The sequence below is a fragment of the Rhamphochromis longiceps genome, linkage group LG7, assembly GCF_057381845.1.
Source record: "Rhamphochromis longiceps isolate RC_006_pf linkage group LG7, R_longiceps_female_GT1.1, whole genome shotgun sequence".
NCBI classification, from domain to species: domain Eukaryota; kingdom Metazoa; phylum Chordata; class Actinopteri; order Cichliformes; family Cichlidae; genus Rhamphochromis; species Rhamphochromis longiceps.
The window spans coordinates 56,085,196-56,104,069 of NC_140563.1; the positions used below are offsets into that span (position 1 = coordinate 56,085,196).

The window sequence follows — 18,874 nt, forward strand, 5'->3', positions numbered from 1 at the left end:
TTGTGGAAAACCAACTACATATAACATAGAGCTCCCAGTCTCCGTAATTGCTCCTGATTTAATTAACTTAACCACCACAGTATTTATTTATTTTCGTCATTTTATGATTTCGGTTTATCGAGGTGTAATTTGAAGAAAAATAGCAAAAGCATGCACAAGAACCAGAGAAACACACTCACGAAACTGTATTACCTACCAGATCTGTCATTCAGACCAGAAAACTCGACAATGAGCTTCTCTAACGATCGATTTATCTGCCAGCAGCTCATCATCCTTCCTTCCACTTCCACCTGCACACCGTTAACACAGTAAGCTAGCGACAACACGTTACTTCCCAGTAATACATTGCATCTACAGCCATGGCAGATCCAAGAACACGGCAGATTAAGATTAAAACTGGTATTGTTAAACGGTAAGGCTGGCTCTTCGTTTAACTTAACTAGTATTTCGTATGTTATGCAAGCTACTTATAGATGCTAACGTGAGGTCGGCGTTTTTGAGCTAACTAAGTTAGCCGGGCGGCCAGGCGAAAACCTACGCCGCAGGTCGAAATGTGTTACCAACCACATTTTAACTTTAGTGCGGTGTTGGGGCGCGGCCTATAGCTAGCGGCTTGAATGATAAGAAAGTGTATTCTGTTCAAAGCGGCTATTTCTTACCGTCGCTTAACCCTGAGTAGCTAATAGTTATAATGTGGGGGTTAGAGTTCACTGTTTGTTCAACCATAGCGCTGTATCATAATTGTAGTGTGTGTAATTCAGCTCAATTCAAAGTGGTGGTCGACTGATCCCTAATGTTAGCTAGGTAGCTAACACACTGCTGATCAAATAAAGTGTCCATTTTCTGGCTGCATTTTAAAACTTCCACGTGCTGATATCAACTGGGTCACTCGAACTCAAGTTCGTAAACTTAAGTTATCGCAACATAACATTAATTTTAATTGTCATTATAAAAAATTTTTCAGTGGAAACTCCCTCATCTTTGCTAATTGGAGCTGCTGCATGAAACAGCCCAACGTAGAAGCACCGTTATATTATTATTATCATTAAACTCTGCGGGTGTGGGAAGCACCTGCTGAGTAAGCTACGTAGCTCCGCATTGGTACCATGTTAAGGTGAGATGGACTTGGGGTGAGATTTTGCAAATACTTGCATCCCATTTTGGGGTCAGAATTGTTACAGGCAGGCAGGGATGACAACACAGTCTTGACACGTACATATTATAATGAGGAGTAAAAAAAATGACAACTAGTTAATGAATAATACAGGCCAGTGCACCTTCACTGCACTAAAGTACTGCTGCATATGTACTTTGGACTCCAGGCTTCCTTAAATTGGTAGATGATCATAACTGGTTTAATAAAAACTGTTGTTAAACATTTTTTTGGTGGGGGGGCTGGTTCAAGAAACCGTTTTTTCAGGTTGTGGATTTTTATTCATACGCAGTTTGTACCCAGAGTGTTGGGTAATTTAGGTTGAGTCGGTACAATTCCTACTGAAAGTTGCTATGTGAAAGTTATAAGCTACACAAATGGAGAACAACTGGAAGGAGTTAAATCCTACTGGCATAGGGACTAGTTGGTAGCCAGCTGGCAACCTTTGATCACTCTGGAAAAATATGTATTTGCAAACCTTTCAGTGAGTGTTCCTGGTGATTACTGGCTGTTGGTGGGTGAAATTGGTCGCTAAGAGGGTGCTACATTGAAAACCTTGTTGTGATTGCTTTGGTTGCAAGCATCTTGCTGTGGTTGCCCATAGTTTGCACTATACTTTGCATGGAAGACGTTGGCAAGTTAGGATCTTCCATTCAATCTATGAGTAACCAGAGTCATCTTTTAGCAGTTGCCACAGGACCTTGTAGCTTTTCTTGCGACCAGTTTCAGTGATCGCAGGCAGCCTCATGCAACCACTCACCAGCCTGCCGGGGAATACACATTTTTCCCAGCAGGTGGTGGCTAACAGGGCATAACTGACCGGTCTCCAGCCCAGTGTGACTGAGGCTTTGGCAGTCTTTTTCACAGTGACTGCCAGTAACCACAACCTGCCAGGAGAGTACACATTTTTCCCTAGCGACTGGTGATTCTCAAGCAGTTGCCAACTGACCCAAGGCCATGTGTGACTAGGCCTTAAATGTAACTCTAAACCTAACTGTAGCTGGTTGCCTGATGGAGTTTAAGAAGTTAAAACCTGGTTTGATGTTGTAAATAAAGTTTGTACCTACCTAACCCTGACCCCTAATCCGCATCAAGCATCATTTAAATGATTATTTTTTTAAAATTCATAAAACATGTAAGTAAGTTGTTTGCTTAGTTCTTCACGATCACACAGTACACTGGAGGGCAGTGGTACTGACAGTGAAGTCATGTGATTTGTGCACTGTGTTTGTCTGTGGATGTTCTCAGTCATCCAGGTCATCGTAGTCTAAGGAGCTTGGAAAGAAAGGCGTCTGGACTTCTTTAAGTTGCTTGAAGACGTTTCACCTCTTATCCGAGAAGCTTCTTCAGTTCTAGGGTCAAATTGTGGAGAGTCCCAGGTTTAAGCCCTGTGAGAGTGTCTCTCCCCCCCCAAGAGGGACAATGGATCCCCTAATGATCCTCTGCCTAATCACACGAGCGAAGGTGTGAAGACGGGTGTAGGTCACAATAGGGCTGTTCGATATAACGATATATATCGGGTGACGATATAAAAACGTCTATCGTTTCATTTTACACTATCGTTTGTTTCGTAGTGTGGCAAAATATAATGTTTACGGCAATATTTTTTTCATCGTTTTGATGGTCACTGTAGTGGTTATATTAATTTGTTAAAGTTCTCTTTTTCTCTTATATTTAATATGACCACACTACGGATGGACAAGCGACTGTTTTTACGCATTTCCATTAGCAACCACGACAGTAGAACAATGGCGTGGTTCCGCCGTCCGCTTGTTTGTTTTGCATATTAACCTTTCACAATAAAGCTCAAGATCCTGTTGAGACTTTTCAAAATAAACTAAATCCTGTGAAAGAGTATGCAGTGTTTACGGATGAGAAACAAAAAAGAGGCGTTAGGTGCTAAAAAATAAACCTTAGACTCAAACGTTAGAACAGGCTTTTCCCCGCAGCACGCCGTGTAATAAATATTCACAAAGAAAACGGCGGCCTTTACAACTTATGTCTAAAAATGTATCGCTTCATGGATCGGCTAAAAGTCATAACTCCAGGTACACGACGCCCAGCTGAAAACACTTCATGCAAGTCGAGCTGCCCGAGATTCACAGAATTTACAGAAAACTTAAATTTTTTGTGATTTATATCGTTATCGGGATGATAGATGTCTTATATCGGGATATGAGATTTTGGTCATATCGCACAGCCCTAGGTCGCAATCACCCTATCATGTAATTTACTGAGGTCAGATGGCCCAGGATGTGAGTGGGCGTTAAGGCATCTGGGAAGGGATCTCAGAACTGGATTATAGATGGCAGACAGTTGGTGTCATAAGCCACCACCTCTGTTCAAAGATGGTCGTTCGCAGTTGACATAGAAGGCTTCTTTCACTCCTAAAGAAAAGAAACCTTACAAGAGAAAAGTTCTTTACAATTAGATTAAACGTTTTTCTTTAAAATAGATGTGAGCACCACTAAACTGTTCTGTGTGCAGTGCAACCAGGACATATTCCAGTTCACAGTTACACCTTCCTTAAACAGATATCCTGTATTACACGCCCTGCAATAAACTTAGCCCTTGTGGCTTTAATGTAGAGTTTCTGTTTGGGCTTGGTGTAGAGAGATGTTTGTTATGCTGTTAAATTATGTTGCAAACGGCTGATGAATATCTAATGTCTTCTAATGTATGACAATCAGTGAGGACAGGCTAGATAATAGACTCACCTTTCAAATGCAATTAAATTGGAGATCAAGCATTTTCAGGAAAATTTGAAATAGTATTCATAAAAAAAGAACTTAGGGATGTTTCTGGTTTGTGATTTGAGTTGTTTAAATGACAGAAAAAAATTAGGCTAGTTAACTACCGTATTTCCCGGACTACAAAGCGCACCTGAATATTAGCCGCACAAGCTAAAATCAGGGGAAAATCCTGTTTTGTACATACATTAGCCGCACCTGACTAAAAGCCGCAGGTGTTTCAATGTTGACTTACCATATGTACGAGAATATGCACAAAGCGAATTGTCAGGAAAGAGATGGCTGTTTGGAGACACACCCCTTTTATTAATATTTTGAAAAACAAGTTATGGGTACATATTTGCATAACTTTAAGTATATGTACAAGTAGCAGTAATTACAAGTACGAAACATGTACTGTGCTTCATAAATGAGTAACAAATGTAGTACATAACAATAGGGCTGCTCAATTAATCGAATTTTAATCACGATTATGATCTGGGCTTTCAACGATCATTAAAAATGACTGAGCCGATTATTAGCCCCTCCCTCATTTATCCGCGACACCTTAAAGGCCGGTCCGTGAAAATATTGTCGGGCATAAACCGGTCCGTGGCGCAAAAAAGGTTGGAGACCGCTGATTAAGAGGACCCGAGGGAAGCTCGGAAAGCTAAGCAGAAGTTATTTGGAGAGTGACTGCCGTTGGTTGAAAAGAGAGTTTAAAAAAAAAAACTTCAGTGGTGTTGCACACTATTTTATATTATTTTTTTAAAGTCATTGTTAACCCTTTAAAGCCGGTCAGAGCAGCACGCTCCGTTTTGCGTAACTATTTTTAAATCCCTGTAGAACCTGAACCGTAGCGCAATAATTTGTTTTGCATATGAAACCGGAGGAGTTGTACTTACATCTGATGCCATCAGCTTGTCCTCGGTCACGGTTTCGTTCCACATATAGCTTTGCAAAAATTGCATAAAAAGCGCTTGCAGGAACAAAAACATAATATTGCAGAAACACGCTTTGCCGTTCCTATCAGCTGTTCGTAACACTTCCCACAGTGAAATGATGCACATGCTGTTTTCTTTGCAAATTTGCATCATAGGATTGTTTTTTGTTTTTCCTGCAGTATATAAAAATTGCTGTATCTCCAAAATAAAACTATGAAGACACTCAAAATAAATTTCCTGTGGTGGGAAACTATTTTTTGCAACTTTATTGTATTTAAAGTTTTGAGGGATAAACCTCTTAAATTTCTCCAAGTAGAAATATATGTAAACAAAACAAAAGCAATTTTCAATTTTTTTTGTAGTTTATTGCACTTTTTTGCAATTTATGTAATTACTATGGACTTAATGCATACATATTATTAAAATATGGGCTATAACAGTTGTATTGATGTATAGCAACTTGAAATGCTCCCACAAATGGCACTACAGCATGTAAAAAAATAATATAAGCTCTGGTGGACTTGGTTCTATAGTAGGTCTTAAAGGGTTAAATAAATATCGTCAAATAATCGTGATCTCAATTTCAGTGAAAATAATCGTGATTATCATTTTTGCCATAATCGAGCAGCCCTACATAACAATAACCTACAGCACACCAGAAAAATAGATTCGGCCTACCTTTTAGGCTCAGGTGCAGTGACATGGCTTTAACAAGAAGAAAAGTCAGTCATTCACCACCATCTTCCTGCGCACTAAAACCACCAAAGTCCTCTTCTCCAGTGTCGGATACGAACAGGCTCAGGATGGCTTCGTCATCCACTCTCAGCTCCTTTCCTTCGTTGTCACTTTCAAAACCAAAGAAATCCTCGTTGTCAGTGTCAGAGTCGAACACCCTCAGAAGGGCCGTGGTGGTGTCCTCCTCTCCATCATGCAGCAGTCCAGCCCTTCGAAATCCGTTGGTGATCATGGATGTTTTCACACTTTTCCACGCTGTCAGATTCCACTGGTGGAGTTGAGCATAACTTGCTTTTCGCAAGTTTATCGCCGCTAGTCATCCACACCTCCCGCTGTACGCGTAGCGCTACTTTGAAGTTTGTTTTTTGCGCTACTTGTACGGCACTATGTTGCCTGGCAGATGGACATGTGACCAACATACCACTCTTGAACCCCGATACTGTGTGTCTGATCACATGCCCTTCCGCCAGGCAACGTAGTGCCGTACAACAGCGGAACAAACAAAACAAATCGTCTTACGATATCACAAAAATCATGGACAATCCATGGAAAAGCTGCACCTGACTAAAAGCCGCAGGGTTCAAAGCTTGTGCAAAAAGTAGCAGCTTATAGCCCGACAATTACGGTAGTATAAAAACTGAAAAAAATAATTTAAAAGCACAGAATATCTTAAATGGACAAAGTTAAATAATGGCAAAACAAACATTTTGTGTATTTTAGGAGCTTCATGAACCAGTAATTGCAGTTTTACATTATTAAAATAACTATAATAGGTTTAACCGACTTGTATTTCTGGCGGCAGTTAACAACGGCATCAATGTTTAACATCAAGTTGGCTAGTTGCACAAACTCCTGGCAAGTTCAGACATCTTGTATTGCTTTTTAACTTTAACGGTACAACTGGGTGTACAGTAGCTGTTTCGTCCCATTTGTTTCTTCATTGTTTGCCTAGTTTTCCAAATTTTCTAATGAACATATTCCATCTTTATTCTTTCTCTTTTCCAAACTGTAAATCCTGTCTGTAGGCAAACACTGCTCATCTATAATGGTTTAGTGTTCGCTTCACTTCTAGATAGATTGATATGGGCCTTTTGATGTAGGACCTGCAAACTCATTAACTAGTCTAAGCTGTCCTACTAAAAGAGTTGGCATCTACTTCGAGCTTGGCTCCACATTTGTACAACGGCCAAATTTACCATGCTGGAATAGAAAATGTTGTAGACATTATGAGGATTCTTGAGATAATGGGCTCAGTTGTCTGTGGGATGGTTTGAGTGTACCTATCGTCAATCAGGCAGACCTCTAATTCCCTCCTGTCAGTGCTGTTTGTGTAATACGCTATCGATTGCACTTTGATGAGGGTCAGATTACCAACAGGCTCCCCGGTGGTAATGATGGAGGCTGGACATCCCAGAGAGGATAATGTCACAGAGTGTCCAGGAGTGGTCAGTATAGGAAAAACAACAATGCAAGGGTGCAGTATTTTATTAGCCAGTATCATCCCTGCTTTCTCTTCTGAGGTTTTTAAGTTGAGTATATTATTTGAACAAAAGATAAGATTTAAAATCTTACTCCCTCAAGGCCAACAGCTGTACGTTGACATGAACCTTTTATCAAACTGTTTAAGTGTAGAGTGTCATTGCTCTGTGTTGTGTCCTTCTCTTATAGTCTCCTTTTTGCCTCTGTTCCCAGCTTTTTCACTTCCTCTACCCCCTCTCTCTCTCTCTCTCTCTCTCTCTCTCTCTCTCACACTCACACTCACACTCTCAAGTATACACACACACACACACACACACACACACACACACACACACACATACATTTATATGTACGACTTTAGAGGAAACCTGCCTGCTCTTTTAGCCAGGCCTATTTCCAGTGGCTTCTGCACATTCCAGTCAGTGCCTTTCTGCCCTAGCGAGGCGGATGCCCTTAATAAAATGACAACAGTAATTTGCCTTTGTCATTCCGGTCCCAGCGCAGACTACATCGCAGCTCAAAAATACAGTGCTAGAGCAGGCGACCAAATGTGTGTGTCGGCTGGCTTCTAATTCCTTTTTTTTTTTCTATTTTCCAGAGAGCTGCCTTTTCCATTAAGCCTGAGGTGGCAGGTCTATTTAAAACCAGCCACGACCCCACCCCTTATTCGCACAGCGCTCCAAGTCTGGGAGAAATAAGAAATTAACATCAGGACTGGAAAGGGGAGGAATGGACATTTTGTTATTAGACTGTCCTTCAGTTTTATTCAAATTATTTCAGCCTTCCTACCTCCATCGTTTCTCCTCTCTTTGCCACCTTCTTTGACTCTTAACAGGTGACATAACTCATTCTACATTAAGCATGAGAGTGAAAGACAGGATCTGCTATTGCATACGGTGCCTGTTTAAAAGCTTCCTGATGGAACCGTATTAGAATGAGTGGTAATTGATGTAAAATATGACAGAGTGCTATTGGCTTCCTTGGCTAGGCAAAGAGCAGTGCAACGCGTAGGGAAGGGTCTCCAGTAATGTGACTGACTAATGAAGGATTACTCACTTACACACACACAGCTGATTTTATGAAAAATGAAATTTGTGTTGTCAGTCCCTCCAGCAGGCGCAGCCGGAAAAAGACTGTTAGTTGGAAATCATTATCAATAGCTATATTTTCAAACTCCATTATGCCAATCAGGGTCGGAATCTATTTAAGAGATTTAGTTCCATTTGGGCCGTAATTGATAAATAATCAGAATTTATCAATGTACTCAAGCCTATTTTCACTAATAATCAAGAAAAAGAGGCCCATTTACCACCTGACTTGGTCTAAATTAGGGATTGAATTGATGATCAATTAATGTCTAAAAAAGAACTAGTAGCTTCTGTGTGTGTGTGTGTGTGTGTGTGTGTGTGTGTGTGTGTGTGTGTGTGTGTGTGTGTGTGTGTGTGTGTGTGTGTGTGTGTGTGTGTGTGTGTGTGTGTGTGTGTGTGTGTGTGTGTGTGTGTGTGTGTGTGTGTGTGTGTGTGTCGAAGACAATAAAGGTGGATAAAGGAGCCAGATAATCATGTTGATAGGATGTGAGCTGGATGGCAGTATGCAGGTTACGCTGATTTCTGTGACATGCTAACACAAAAGACATGAGTGACATGATATAATGTCCTACTTTGCACATTTCAAAAGTGTATTGATAAAAGTAATATGTATGATGTAATATGATCTTTAGATGAATTCAGGGCAGAGACCTACTATTAATATTTTTAAATAAAGAATGAAATCTAAATGTGTTTTCAGAGGCTTTCCTCTCTGCAGTAAAAATCAAAACACAAAAAGATCTGTAATTGTCCAAATTCGTCTGCCACAGGCTCGATTTTCCAAAGCCTTTGTTAGAAGATTGGAAATCCACTGGGATTACTCAATTTTAGAATTTTTAAAATTCTTTAGTTAGCTTTCCGTTTCTATTACCCATTTTCCCTATGTATGTAAAGGAGAGAGTTAAATCATTTTAAAAAGAACCAGCCAAATGTAATGAAGTAATGCAGTTTCATGCATTCATATATCATCACTAGGTAGATTAGGCGAAATCATTTATTGCTATTAGATATGCAAAGGAAGTTGACTGACTTGTTGCTCTCATGTAAGCTGTATTGCTTTTTCTTCACATTGAAAATAAACCCTCCCGGCATTGAACCCCCACAGCTTTTCCATTTATTCCATGCAGAATGCTGGAAGTTTCCAGACAGAGCTACATTTATGTGCGTATATAGATTAGAGATGAACAAAATATTTGATGATTACAAAGAAAATTCTGTGTTTGTTGGTCAGCCTTCTCAAAAATGACGATTTGCGATTTTTGCTCTGTGACTGAGAAGTGTGTATATATATTAATTTCTTTATTTTCAGTGCACAAGACAAATGTGAACTTGGGCTTTTGAATCCCTTCTTTGGCCATTATGGCAGAAAATTTAATTGAATCATTTAGTATTATTATTATTATTATTTTAAATCTAAATTCAGTTTAGTTTAACATTTGTATCAGTGTTATCCTGTATGTAAGTTTATGATGTTGCATTCTGTGTACTATCGTTAAATAAGAATCAGATCTCACTCACTAGTGACGCATTCATATATTGTAATATATGAAGTTAAATAATATAATTAGTGAATACTGTTGACTGCAAGATGCATAAGTTCAAGGTTTAAGTGCTGCAAAAACAATAAGAGGATACAAAATGAAATGCATGTTATACAATTGATATATTCTTCCGTTTTAGAGCAGGCCAGACCGTGGACATCAACTGCCCCCTAAAGTTTTTTTTCTATAAAAGTTAACAAAAAACAATCAAATATATTACATTAAAATATATTGCTGGCAGCTCACTAACACTGGTGTACAGGCTAAAAAGCCCGATGTTTCTCCGATGGTTGTAAAGAAACCAAAAACAAAACAAATCTGACTGCAGATGAATGACAGTGTTGTGCTGTTTAATCTCAATTTTAAAGAGTTTAATAAACTCCGTTTTAACAAGTGAATAAAAATAATAAAACCTCATATACTCATATAAACACCATAGTTCTCATCCACATTATTTTCAGGCTTAGATCTGCTACTGCCAGTTATTAAAGAAAAAAACTGTTATCCGGTTTAAATTTAGTGTGAAGTGTTGCTCCTTTCCAGAAATAAAATGTCTTTCATGTAAATGCATCCTATTTTAGCCACTGTTAGAGCGCTGTCTAAATGATAAGTTGAATTTCAAAGCATTATTTAAGGCTGATCTCCACTTCAGAGCAGTGAGGAGAAGTGATGTGTTTGCTGCGTGTTATTGAGGTGTGTTTCTTGCCATCCTGTGGGAGATGATCTCACTGTGTCCTCCTCAGTCACAAGAGTGCTGGGGAGAATGAGGATAGATGGCCCTGTCTGTAAAAAGTGACCATCACAGTCTCCTTTTCTTGGTTCAGCCTATATTATCCGTCTGAGAGGCTGTGCGTTTACGTTTTATGTTTGATGGAACAACACTGTATGGCTGCCTTTAACCGTGTCTTTTCCGTCTTCTTGTTTCTGTGCAGGCTGGCCAAGGAGGAGATTGCGTACATAACTGAAGCGAAGCAGCAGGAAGAGAAGATCGAGCGCCTGAAAACAGAGGCGGCAGATGATTATGTCATCAAGAAACAGGTACATTTTGCTTCTTTGATGCTGTACAGCAATTATGTGTCTTAATTTGAAAGCCTTTGAATTATCCATTTATCACCACCTGTTCCTTCTGTTGATCTCAGCCAGTAAAGTGAGGGAGGGTTGTTGCTCTCGCATAGGTAGGGAGTGAATTGTGTCTTGATAATTCGAGTAGCCCTTCGTTCATATAATGAGGTCAGTCCACAGTGATAATGAAGAATTAGGTTTTGAGAGGAGAATCATTAGTGATTTTGTAATTTGCTTGATTCAGATGTAATTATATCATGTTACTTTAAAAGAGTTTGATAATTACTGACACATGCTGGTAATTTAGTGTCCCTAACAGATCACTGGCCCATATCCTGCTCTCCATTCTCACTGCGCCTGCATCCCTCCATCATTTGTCTGTACACAGGTTGTGGAATTTTCTCACTCCAACATGTTTCTTATGTCTTTTAAAATATTCAATTCAAATAATATAATAATATTAACGTTAGCTAGCAAAATGGACAGTCGTGTGGGCAGTTTTTGAGCTTTTTTTGCTTTACTTATGTATGACACAGACATGTATGGATATTAGGGCTGTTCGATATAACGATATATATCGAATGACAATATAAAAACGTCTATCGTTTCATTTTACGCTATCGTTTGTTTCGTGGTGTCGCAAAATAAACTGTTCATGGCAATATTTTTTCATCGTTTTGATGGTCACTGTAGTGGCTATATTAATTTGTTAAAGTTCTCTCTTTCTCTTATATTTAATATAACCACACTACGGACGGACAAGCGCCTGTTTTTATGCGTTGTCGTTAGCAACAACAACGGTAACACCATGGTGTGTCCGCTTGTTTATGTTCCACATAAACCTTTCACAATAAAGCTCAAGATCCTGTTGAGAATTTTCAAAAATAAACTGAATCACGTGAAAGATGCAGAGTGTTTACGGATGAGAATTAAAAAAGAGCCGCCAGGTGCTAAAAAATAAACCTTAGACTCAAACGTTGGAACAGGCTTTTCCCCGCAGCGCGCCGTGTAATAAATACTCACAAAGAAAACGGTGGCCGTTACAACTTATGTCTAAAAATGTATAGCTTCATGCATCTGTTAAAACACTCGACTCCAGGTACATGACACGTAGCTGGAAACACTTCCCGCAAGTCGAGCTGCCGGAGATTCACAGAATTTACAGAAAATGTTACACTTTTGTGATTTATATCGTTATCGGACGATAGAATTCTTATATCGGGATATGAGATTTTGGTCATATCGCACAGCCCTAATGGATATTGTATCTTATAATTCTAAACATTTTCATTATACCACTGTATATAATCAGATGGCAAACACTTGATGGTTTATAAACACCAAACATCAGAATGATATATACATAAATATATTAATGTGTCATCTTTGCAAGCTACATAGTCAAGGAACATAGAAACCAGTTTAGTTTTAAAGGTTTTGTCCTTGTGAAGCACTGCATCACTTTTAGCATTTTTGATATGGAAGCTGGAAGTCTGGTTCTCTTCCATGTGCACATTTACCCTTTCACCACAGCAAGGTCCATGGTCTGCTTCTTTGTTAGACTGGACCAATCCTCTGCTGATGAAAACAGTCTCTAGATATGGTGTCCAGAGCTTATAATGTCAAAGCCAGAAGAAGAATTTTCTTTTAAATTTGGCACATAAGCTCAACTTTGTCACATAGCACTGTGCCGTGAACCCAGTTGTTGTCCACCACCAGCGCTACTTGCCAAATTTGGCTTTTTACCATTTGCTTCTTCACAAAATAATATTGAAGTTAAAGTTAATGACACTACATCACTGTTTTGATCTAGTCGAGGAAATCTGGTGTGTGTTGCGGATGTGGAAGTGATCAGGGTGATCAGGTTTGCTGTTTTTTTTAAATAAATAAGCAAATGGAACTTTATGATTCCATGTGGTGTTGCAAGCACAGAGACATTTCAATTATGCCTCAAAATATATAACCAAATCATTACCCGCCGTGTACAGAAAATAAAAGGAAATGGCAAAATAATTTAAAATCGGAGTGTTGCGTTATGGGATCTTTATAGCCCTTATTTTGTAGGCTAGCGAGGGGGTTTATCAGCTTTAAATGTTAAATGAATTTCTGAATTTGCCTTTAATGTGTGTTTAATACCTGGGGGAAACTAAATTCACAGCTTCTCTTGATGTCTTTGCTTCATTCCAGTATCACAACGATAAAGAAATAGTGTGAAAAAAAGGTAAATAATACAAATATTTCAAGATCTTGTCAAGAGAGCCTGCTACTCATATATAGACAAATATGAGTTTTGCCTATTACAGTATTTTATGGTCAGCTTACACAAGATTGTTGGAAGGACGTGGTTTTTCATATAACTGCCCTTTATTTGGGCCAGTGTTCGCTGATGCGGATCCAAACTTGATTCAAACGGGGAGGAACTGAACCACAGATATCACATCTGATTATGTTTACGGCTTCCATTAAAATTCAGTGTGTGTGTTGTTTTGTTTGTTCATTCATAGAGTGGCAGCTCAGGCTGAGCAGCAGGCTTGGTTGGTGTTAAATGGGGAGATTGGGAGGCCAGATGGATTATGGTTGGAGATGAGAGGTCTGAGGCAGGATGGATTACAGGTTTTTATTTTAATGGAATCAATACGCTGTAAGTGTCATCTTTATCCTGTGCTGATGGGATCATTCCACCGAACCGGGAGGGCACCGTGACTTTTCTCTGTTTCAGTACTCTTTTGCCTACTCTAGCTTACCTTGTCACATCTAGATGGCAGCCAACTTGACAATTTGTCCACTATTTTTCGGTATGTCAGTTTAGGCACTTGGATGAACTTGTACGCCATCAGGCAGGCAGACTGTTAGTGTGCATAGCCGTGTAATGTACACATGTGCAACTGAGTCCATGTTTTGACTTTTTCCAGCTCGACACAGGCCTAGCTGAGGAAGCATCTGTCATGAGTGACTGTGTCTGACAGTGTTAGCCAGCTCTTCTCCGCTCTTTAGGGTGCCAGCTGGGGGAATTCCACATTAGCCGCGGCTGTGAAAGTACCCCAGGCTGCAACACAGTTACACTGCAGGCGTAGTAATACCTCTTTACGCCTGATCACAATGCTCTCGGCTCATTCATCCAGGTGTGGAGCCAGATCGAGGTGGTCCCCTGCTGCCCAACTCCCGGCCCGATCAATAACTCAATAACATTTTTCATACTGCCGGCTTGTTGAGAGATGTTAACCACAGCAGAGTGCATGAGGGACACCCTGCATGTCACTGCCAGGAGTAAAGCTACAGCACAATCCAGCCAGTGAATACACTTTGTCTAGCTGTTCAAATTAATGGTCAAAGCTTGGAAAATACATGTTCAGTAATGTGTTGACTTTTGTGAAGACCTGTAATGAAAGCTGGTAATAGGAGCAGTGGCAGGGGTTTTCGGATTAATAAAGGTGGTGATGGCACTGATGCGGTCTCTGTGTGCTTTCAGATGGAGGTGTTGCAGGAGTCCAGAATGATGATCCCAGATTGTCACCGCCGGCTGGCCATAGCACACGCAGATCTGCTACAGCTGCTAGTAAGTACCACCATGAGGTGAACTAAATTTTCATAAAACAACAGGACACAAGCTATTGTGATAATTAATTCAGTTGGACTTCTAATATCTCATGGCCTCCCTGAAAAAGAATTTCATGCCATGCGTTTGTGGGTAGAAGAAAAAATGTTCAGCTTATTATACTTTAAAATTCCAGCATCAAGAAAAATGGTTAACCCCAGCATTCAAGTTTTATTTTTAATCTTTTTTTCTCTTTTGTAGGTATATTTAATAACTAATTATGTGTTTCTTAGTAAAGCTTCATTAAAAATGCAGATTTGTAATTATAATTGTATGAAAGACACACAACTCTCATACTCTTGCTTTCTAAACATAGTATGGTATTAGTACTAGCGAATACCTATCCTTTTTCACATCTGGTAGACATGATCAACACCTGGATCATGCTTCATCCTTCCTGTCAGGCTTCATTTCACTAAAATAGTTAATAATTAAAATATTAATAATCAAAATAATTAATAATAAAGAATGAAAAGGCCTAAGATCCCCATTTTAATGTGTTTGGATTTCAGTTTAATGCCAGATCTTTAAAAAGTTGTCTTTCCCAATGAGACCAGCATGTAACAGAAAAAAAAACGATAATGGAAAAGACAACATCAGGTTATGGTTACTGGTGTGATAACAAGCTACATAGTTCCCTTAATGCTGTACCATAAATAAGCAAGGATGTAGTAGTAGTAGTAGTAATAATGTTCCTGTTAAATTTACTGCCATGTCACAACAGGCAGGAATGCCTAGAGACCAGTTACCCACAGTTTGCTAGGGAAAAAAAAGGTTTCCTTTACTGGTTGTGAGTGTTTACTGAAGGTTGCTCGCAGTCGCTCTGAAATTGGTTGCTAAGCCCCAGTCACACAGGGCCAGAGACTTTATTTTGAAGGTGAATGGTCATTTTTTTAGTATGCATTATTCTTTTTTCAAGTTTTTACTACAGTTTAGTAGTTAGTTAGCAAGTATTTGCAGACACATATGCATATTCCATTCAAATTACACAGGACAGCAACAGACTGCTAGTGACAAGCAATCATAAGGAGTTTTTTAGTGCAGTACCTTGTGGCAACTGATTTCACCTACCGGCATCCAGCAACCAGTGAATCGGAGAATGCAAATTTGAATGCACACTTGTGACCAGGGGTTGCCAATTGGTCTCTAGCACTGTGTGGGTGAGGCCTAGCAGACACTAAAAGCCCTTTTCCACTAGTACCTACTCAGCTTGCCTTGACTTTACGCTGTTTCGGTCGTTTTCCATTACAATCATTACCACCTAATGTGTGTAGGGTCCTTATAGCAATGCTGCCAAAAGTCCTGTGATGTCATTTGTATGCGACACAAACACCATAACAAAAGTGGACATCGAGGCGATTGTACACCTGCTGCTCAGTGTATGGCTTTTTGTCACACTTGGGGACCAGGATGTTGTTTTTTGTGCAGCCTTTTCCCTTGTTGTTGGGTTTCAAAAATGGTGGTTTTGATTTTCATGAAGACTCTCATGACTCAATAAGTGACGCCACTGACTAGCCAATTGGGGGAATGCTGTCTGTTGATGTCACGTTTTCGGATCGTCTCAGATCACTTGGAGCCCTGGCTAAGTGGGTACAAAAAAAAGTAACTGGTGTCAGGTACTCCCACCTAATGGTAGACCTTAAAATCCAAGTCGAGCCATGCCAAGCTGACTCAAGTACATACTAGTGGGAAAGGTCTACAATTGGCTACAGTTTCATGCCAGGACACTTGTGGCCACATAATTTAAAGTATATTGTGGTATCCTGGATATTCCAGTGTTGAGTCAGATGTTTTTTCTTTTAAATGTGTGTAGACTTAATGAACTGATCATTAGAATAAGCTCAAGCACCACACTTTGCACTTATATACAGATATATATACAGTATATATACAGCCACACAGCATGCCAAACCCTCCAGGACTTAAGCTGATATGGTGAGAGGCAAACATCAGCATGGATGTCTCAGGGTCATTGAAATTAATGCAGAGCAACAGTCAGACAGCTGGAGGTGTGAGTCACTCACATGGGAGCTGAATGCTGGGCAGGGGGAGCTAACCTGAAATTAGCAACCTGTCCCCTTCCCTGTTACTCATCCTCCCTTCTTTCTTCCCTTCAGACAGGCATACGCATATGCACATGCTCATCACAGGTCATTAGGAAGTGCTGTCACTGTGGTGACTACCAGAGGAATGCAAACACACTTCAGTGTCAGGTTTTACCTCATATCAACCCTTCCTGGATGAATTTGGTTCCTACCATTATGATACAGTTTGAAATATTTCCTCAAGAATGCTTTTATATGAAGACAACAAACCTGTTTGTCTAGTGAAGACAGTTGTAACTCCTTCTTTGGAAGTATAGTAGATGGCACTAAAACAAAACCTATATGTGTGTTTGTGTGTTTTCAGGAAACAGAAGAGGAATTGGCTGAATCAGAGGAGTACAAAGAGGCTAGAAGCATATTGGACTCAGTGAAGCTTGAAGGATGATTTCTGATGCATTTCTGTTCTCACTGTGAGATTCACTTGCTTAAATGTCCATTCCTTTCGTCAGGCCTTGTTTGGAACCGTGGAGGCCAACTGAATCCATTCAAAGTCTCTTTTCTTGATGTAATTATTTCTTTTCTTTACTGCTAACGTGCCACCACATTTTGATCACGCTTCTCCTGTGTGAAAAAAATAAAATAATTCCACAATAATATTATAAAACCTTCAGTTTATTATAGTAGATTAGTGTAGTGTTTTCTTTAAGTGTTGTTTGACCCTTTTATGCACTGTTTACACATTGAAACTGGGAGAAACACATGAAAGTTTAATGTTGATCTCATAGATTAATGAGATTAATGGCATTAACAGTGCTGTTATTCCTGTTAGCAGCAGTGAAATGGACTGTGTCTTGATATCTACAATAAAGGCAAGAGCTCTTTTGGTAACCCTGTCAGTCATATGACAAATGTTAGTGTGAGCCATGAATGACAAAACAGGCCTGTAATGTCGCCTCTGCAGTTACATCTATTACCCAGATGGCCTAAAATAATGACACCTTACATTAAGGCTGAGGGAGTCCTTCCTAAATAGTCATACTAATAAATGAACTCAATTGCCAGACAAATTAAGGTTACATTTGACTTGATCCTTATTTTACAGATTTCGATAATTATCGGGATCACCCCAAAGTCTCATTACCGCCCTAATGAGGCGCTGCTACTCCGTGACATCTACCCCGCTCCATCTCGTTAAGGAAATCGCTCTTCAATGCTGATTATTTTATTTGGAGGTATAATTATATTTCTTTCGGATAAATCACGGGCCTAATCGAGTCCGTGCAGAGGGCAGCGGCGCTAATTGAGGCATGAGATGCGGCGGCGGGGCGCTGCACCTGCGGGTTTGTGTGACCGGAGGACCCACGCAGGCTGCTGCTGACAGCTCGGAACGTGTCGTGGCCGGATGAGAAAGTAACGTGGAGAAAACACTGACCCGAAATCCTGTGTTCAAGTGGACGGAAATACTCGCGTAGACTGCTTATAAAAATAAAAGCACTAATCAGACGTAATAAAGCTAATAGTGGCATGGCAGATGTAGCTTTTTCCTGGTTAATCCGTTGAAATGCATTTTAATTTGCGTGCTTTGTAAACATGTTGCTCTGTAGTAATACATTTCTCAGACTGAGTACAAAGTGGACTACACATTTGCTTCTGAGATGCACGGGAACCCTGCGTCGCTGCTTTTTACAGCTGTCACCTAGAAGTTTCATTTCGCGCCTTCCAGAGTCACGTGACTTATCAGGAAATCCAATTAAGTCTTCAGAAATGACTCCATAATGAGCTAATTGTTATAACTTCGGAGCATGCTCGATAGCCATTTCCAACCTGAAAAAGGTTCCTTTTTATTCACCTGTTCTTTATTTGAAGTATCTACACTTAATTGTGGCATATTTTTTATTTTCCCCTATACTGTAGACAGTAGCCTTTATTTGCAAACTGTGGATTACTGTTAATAAAGTGGGTAGAGCCATACATATTCAAATTTCTATGCATACAGTGATTTTACATTTAAGGAAATGTTTTAAAGTAGGATATTATGTAACAGGCTACATGGTTTTACGCACAGCCCCCATCAGTCATTTCGGTCGACACGTTGTTTTCGTCATATTCTGCTCCTGAAACTTTGTCTGTGTCAAACTTCTTCTTTTTTTCCTTTTTTTTTCATTTCTTTTCTCTCTTTTTTTTTGCCTGACGCAGAGCGGAGAGCTGTAGGTTGCAGCCGAGTTGCAGCATCAGCTGCAGCCGTTTCTCAGCTCCCTCGCCTCTGTATAACTTATTACTCCAAATACCCCAGACAGCCACCAAATCAGCTGCGTGAAACAAGAATCTCATTTGTTAAACCGGGAGCTCGTGCAGATGGAAGATCAATTGTTTTGCTCCTCAGAAATCTCGAACTGAGTGAATCCAGACTGCAAAGGCAAAGCAGGGAGAGCGAAAGAGAGAGAGAGAGAAGTTGCAAACAGTGGCCTGGGCCATGGTTTGGAGAGCCTGCACTGTGAACCAG

At 39.9% G+C, this 18,874-nt stretch overlaps 1 protein-coding gene across 1 annotated transcript; it reads left to right on the top strand.

The window, feature by feature from the left end:
* The first annotated feature begins 256 nt into the window (after nucleotides 1-256).
* On the top strand, nucleotides 257-17,035 carry tbca (tubulin cofactor a). Its single transcript, XM_085414447.1, has 4 exons — nucleotides 257-412; nucleotides 10,602-10,707; nucleotides 14,201-14,287; nucleotides 16,736-17,035. The coding sequence occupies exons 1-4, from the start codon at nucleotides 360-362 to the stop codon at nucleotides 16,814-16,816; spliced, it is 327 nt and encodes a 108-aa protein (XP_085270573.1). The 5' UTR covers nucleotides 257-359; the 3' UTR covers nucleotides 16,817-17,035.
* The last annotated feature ends 1,839 nt before the right edge of the window (nucleotides 17,036-18,874 follow it).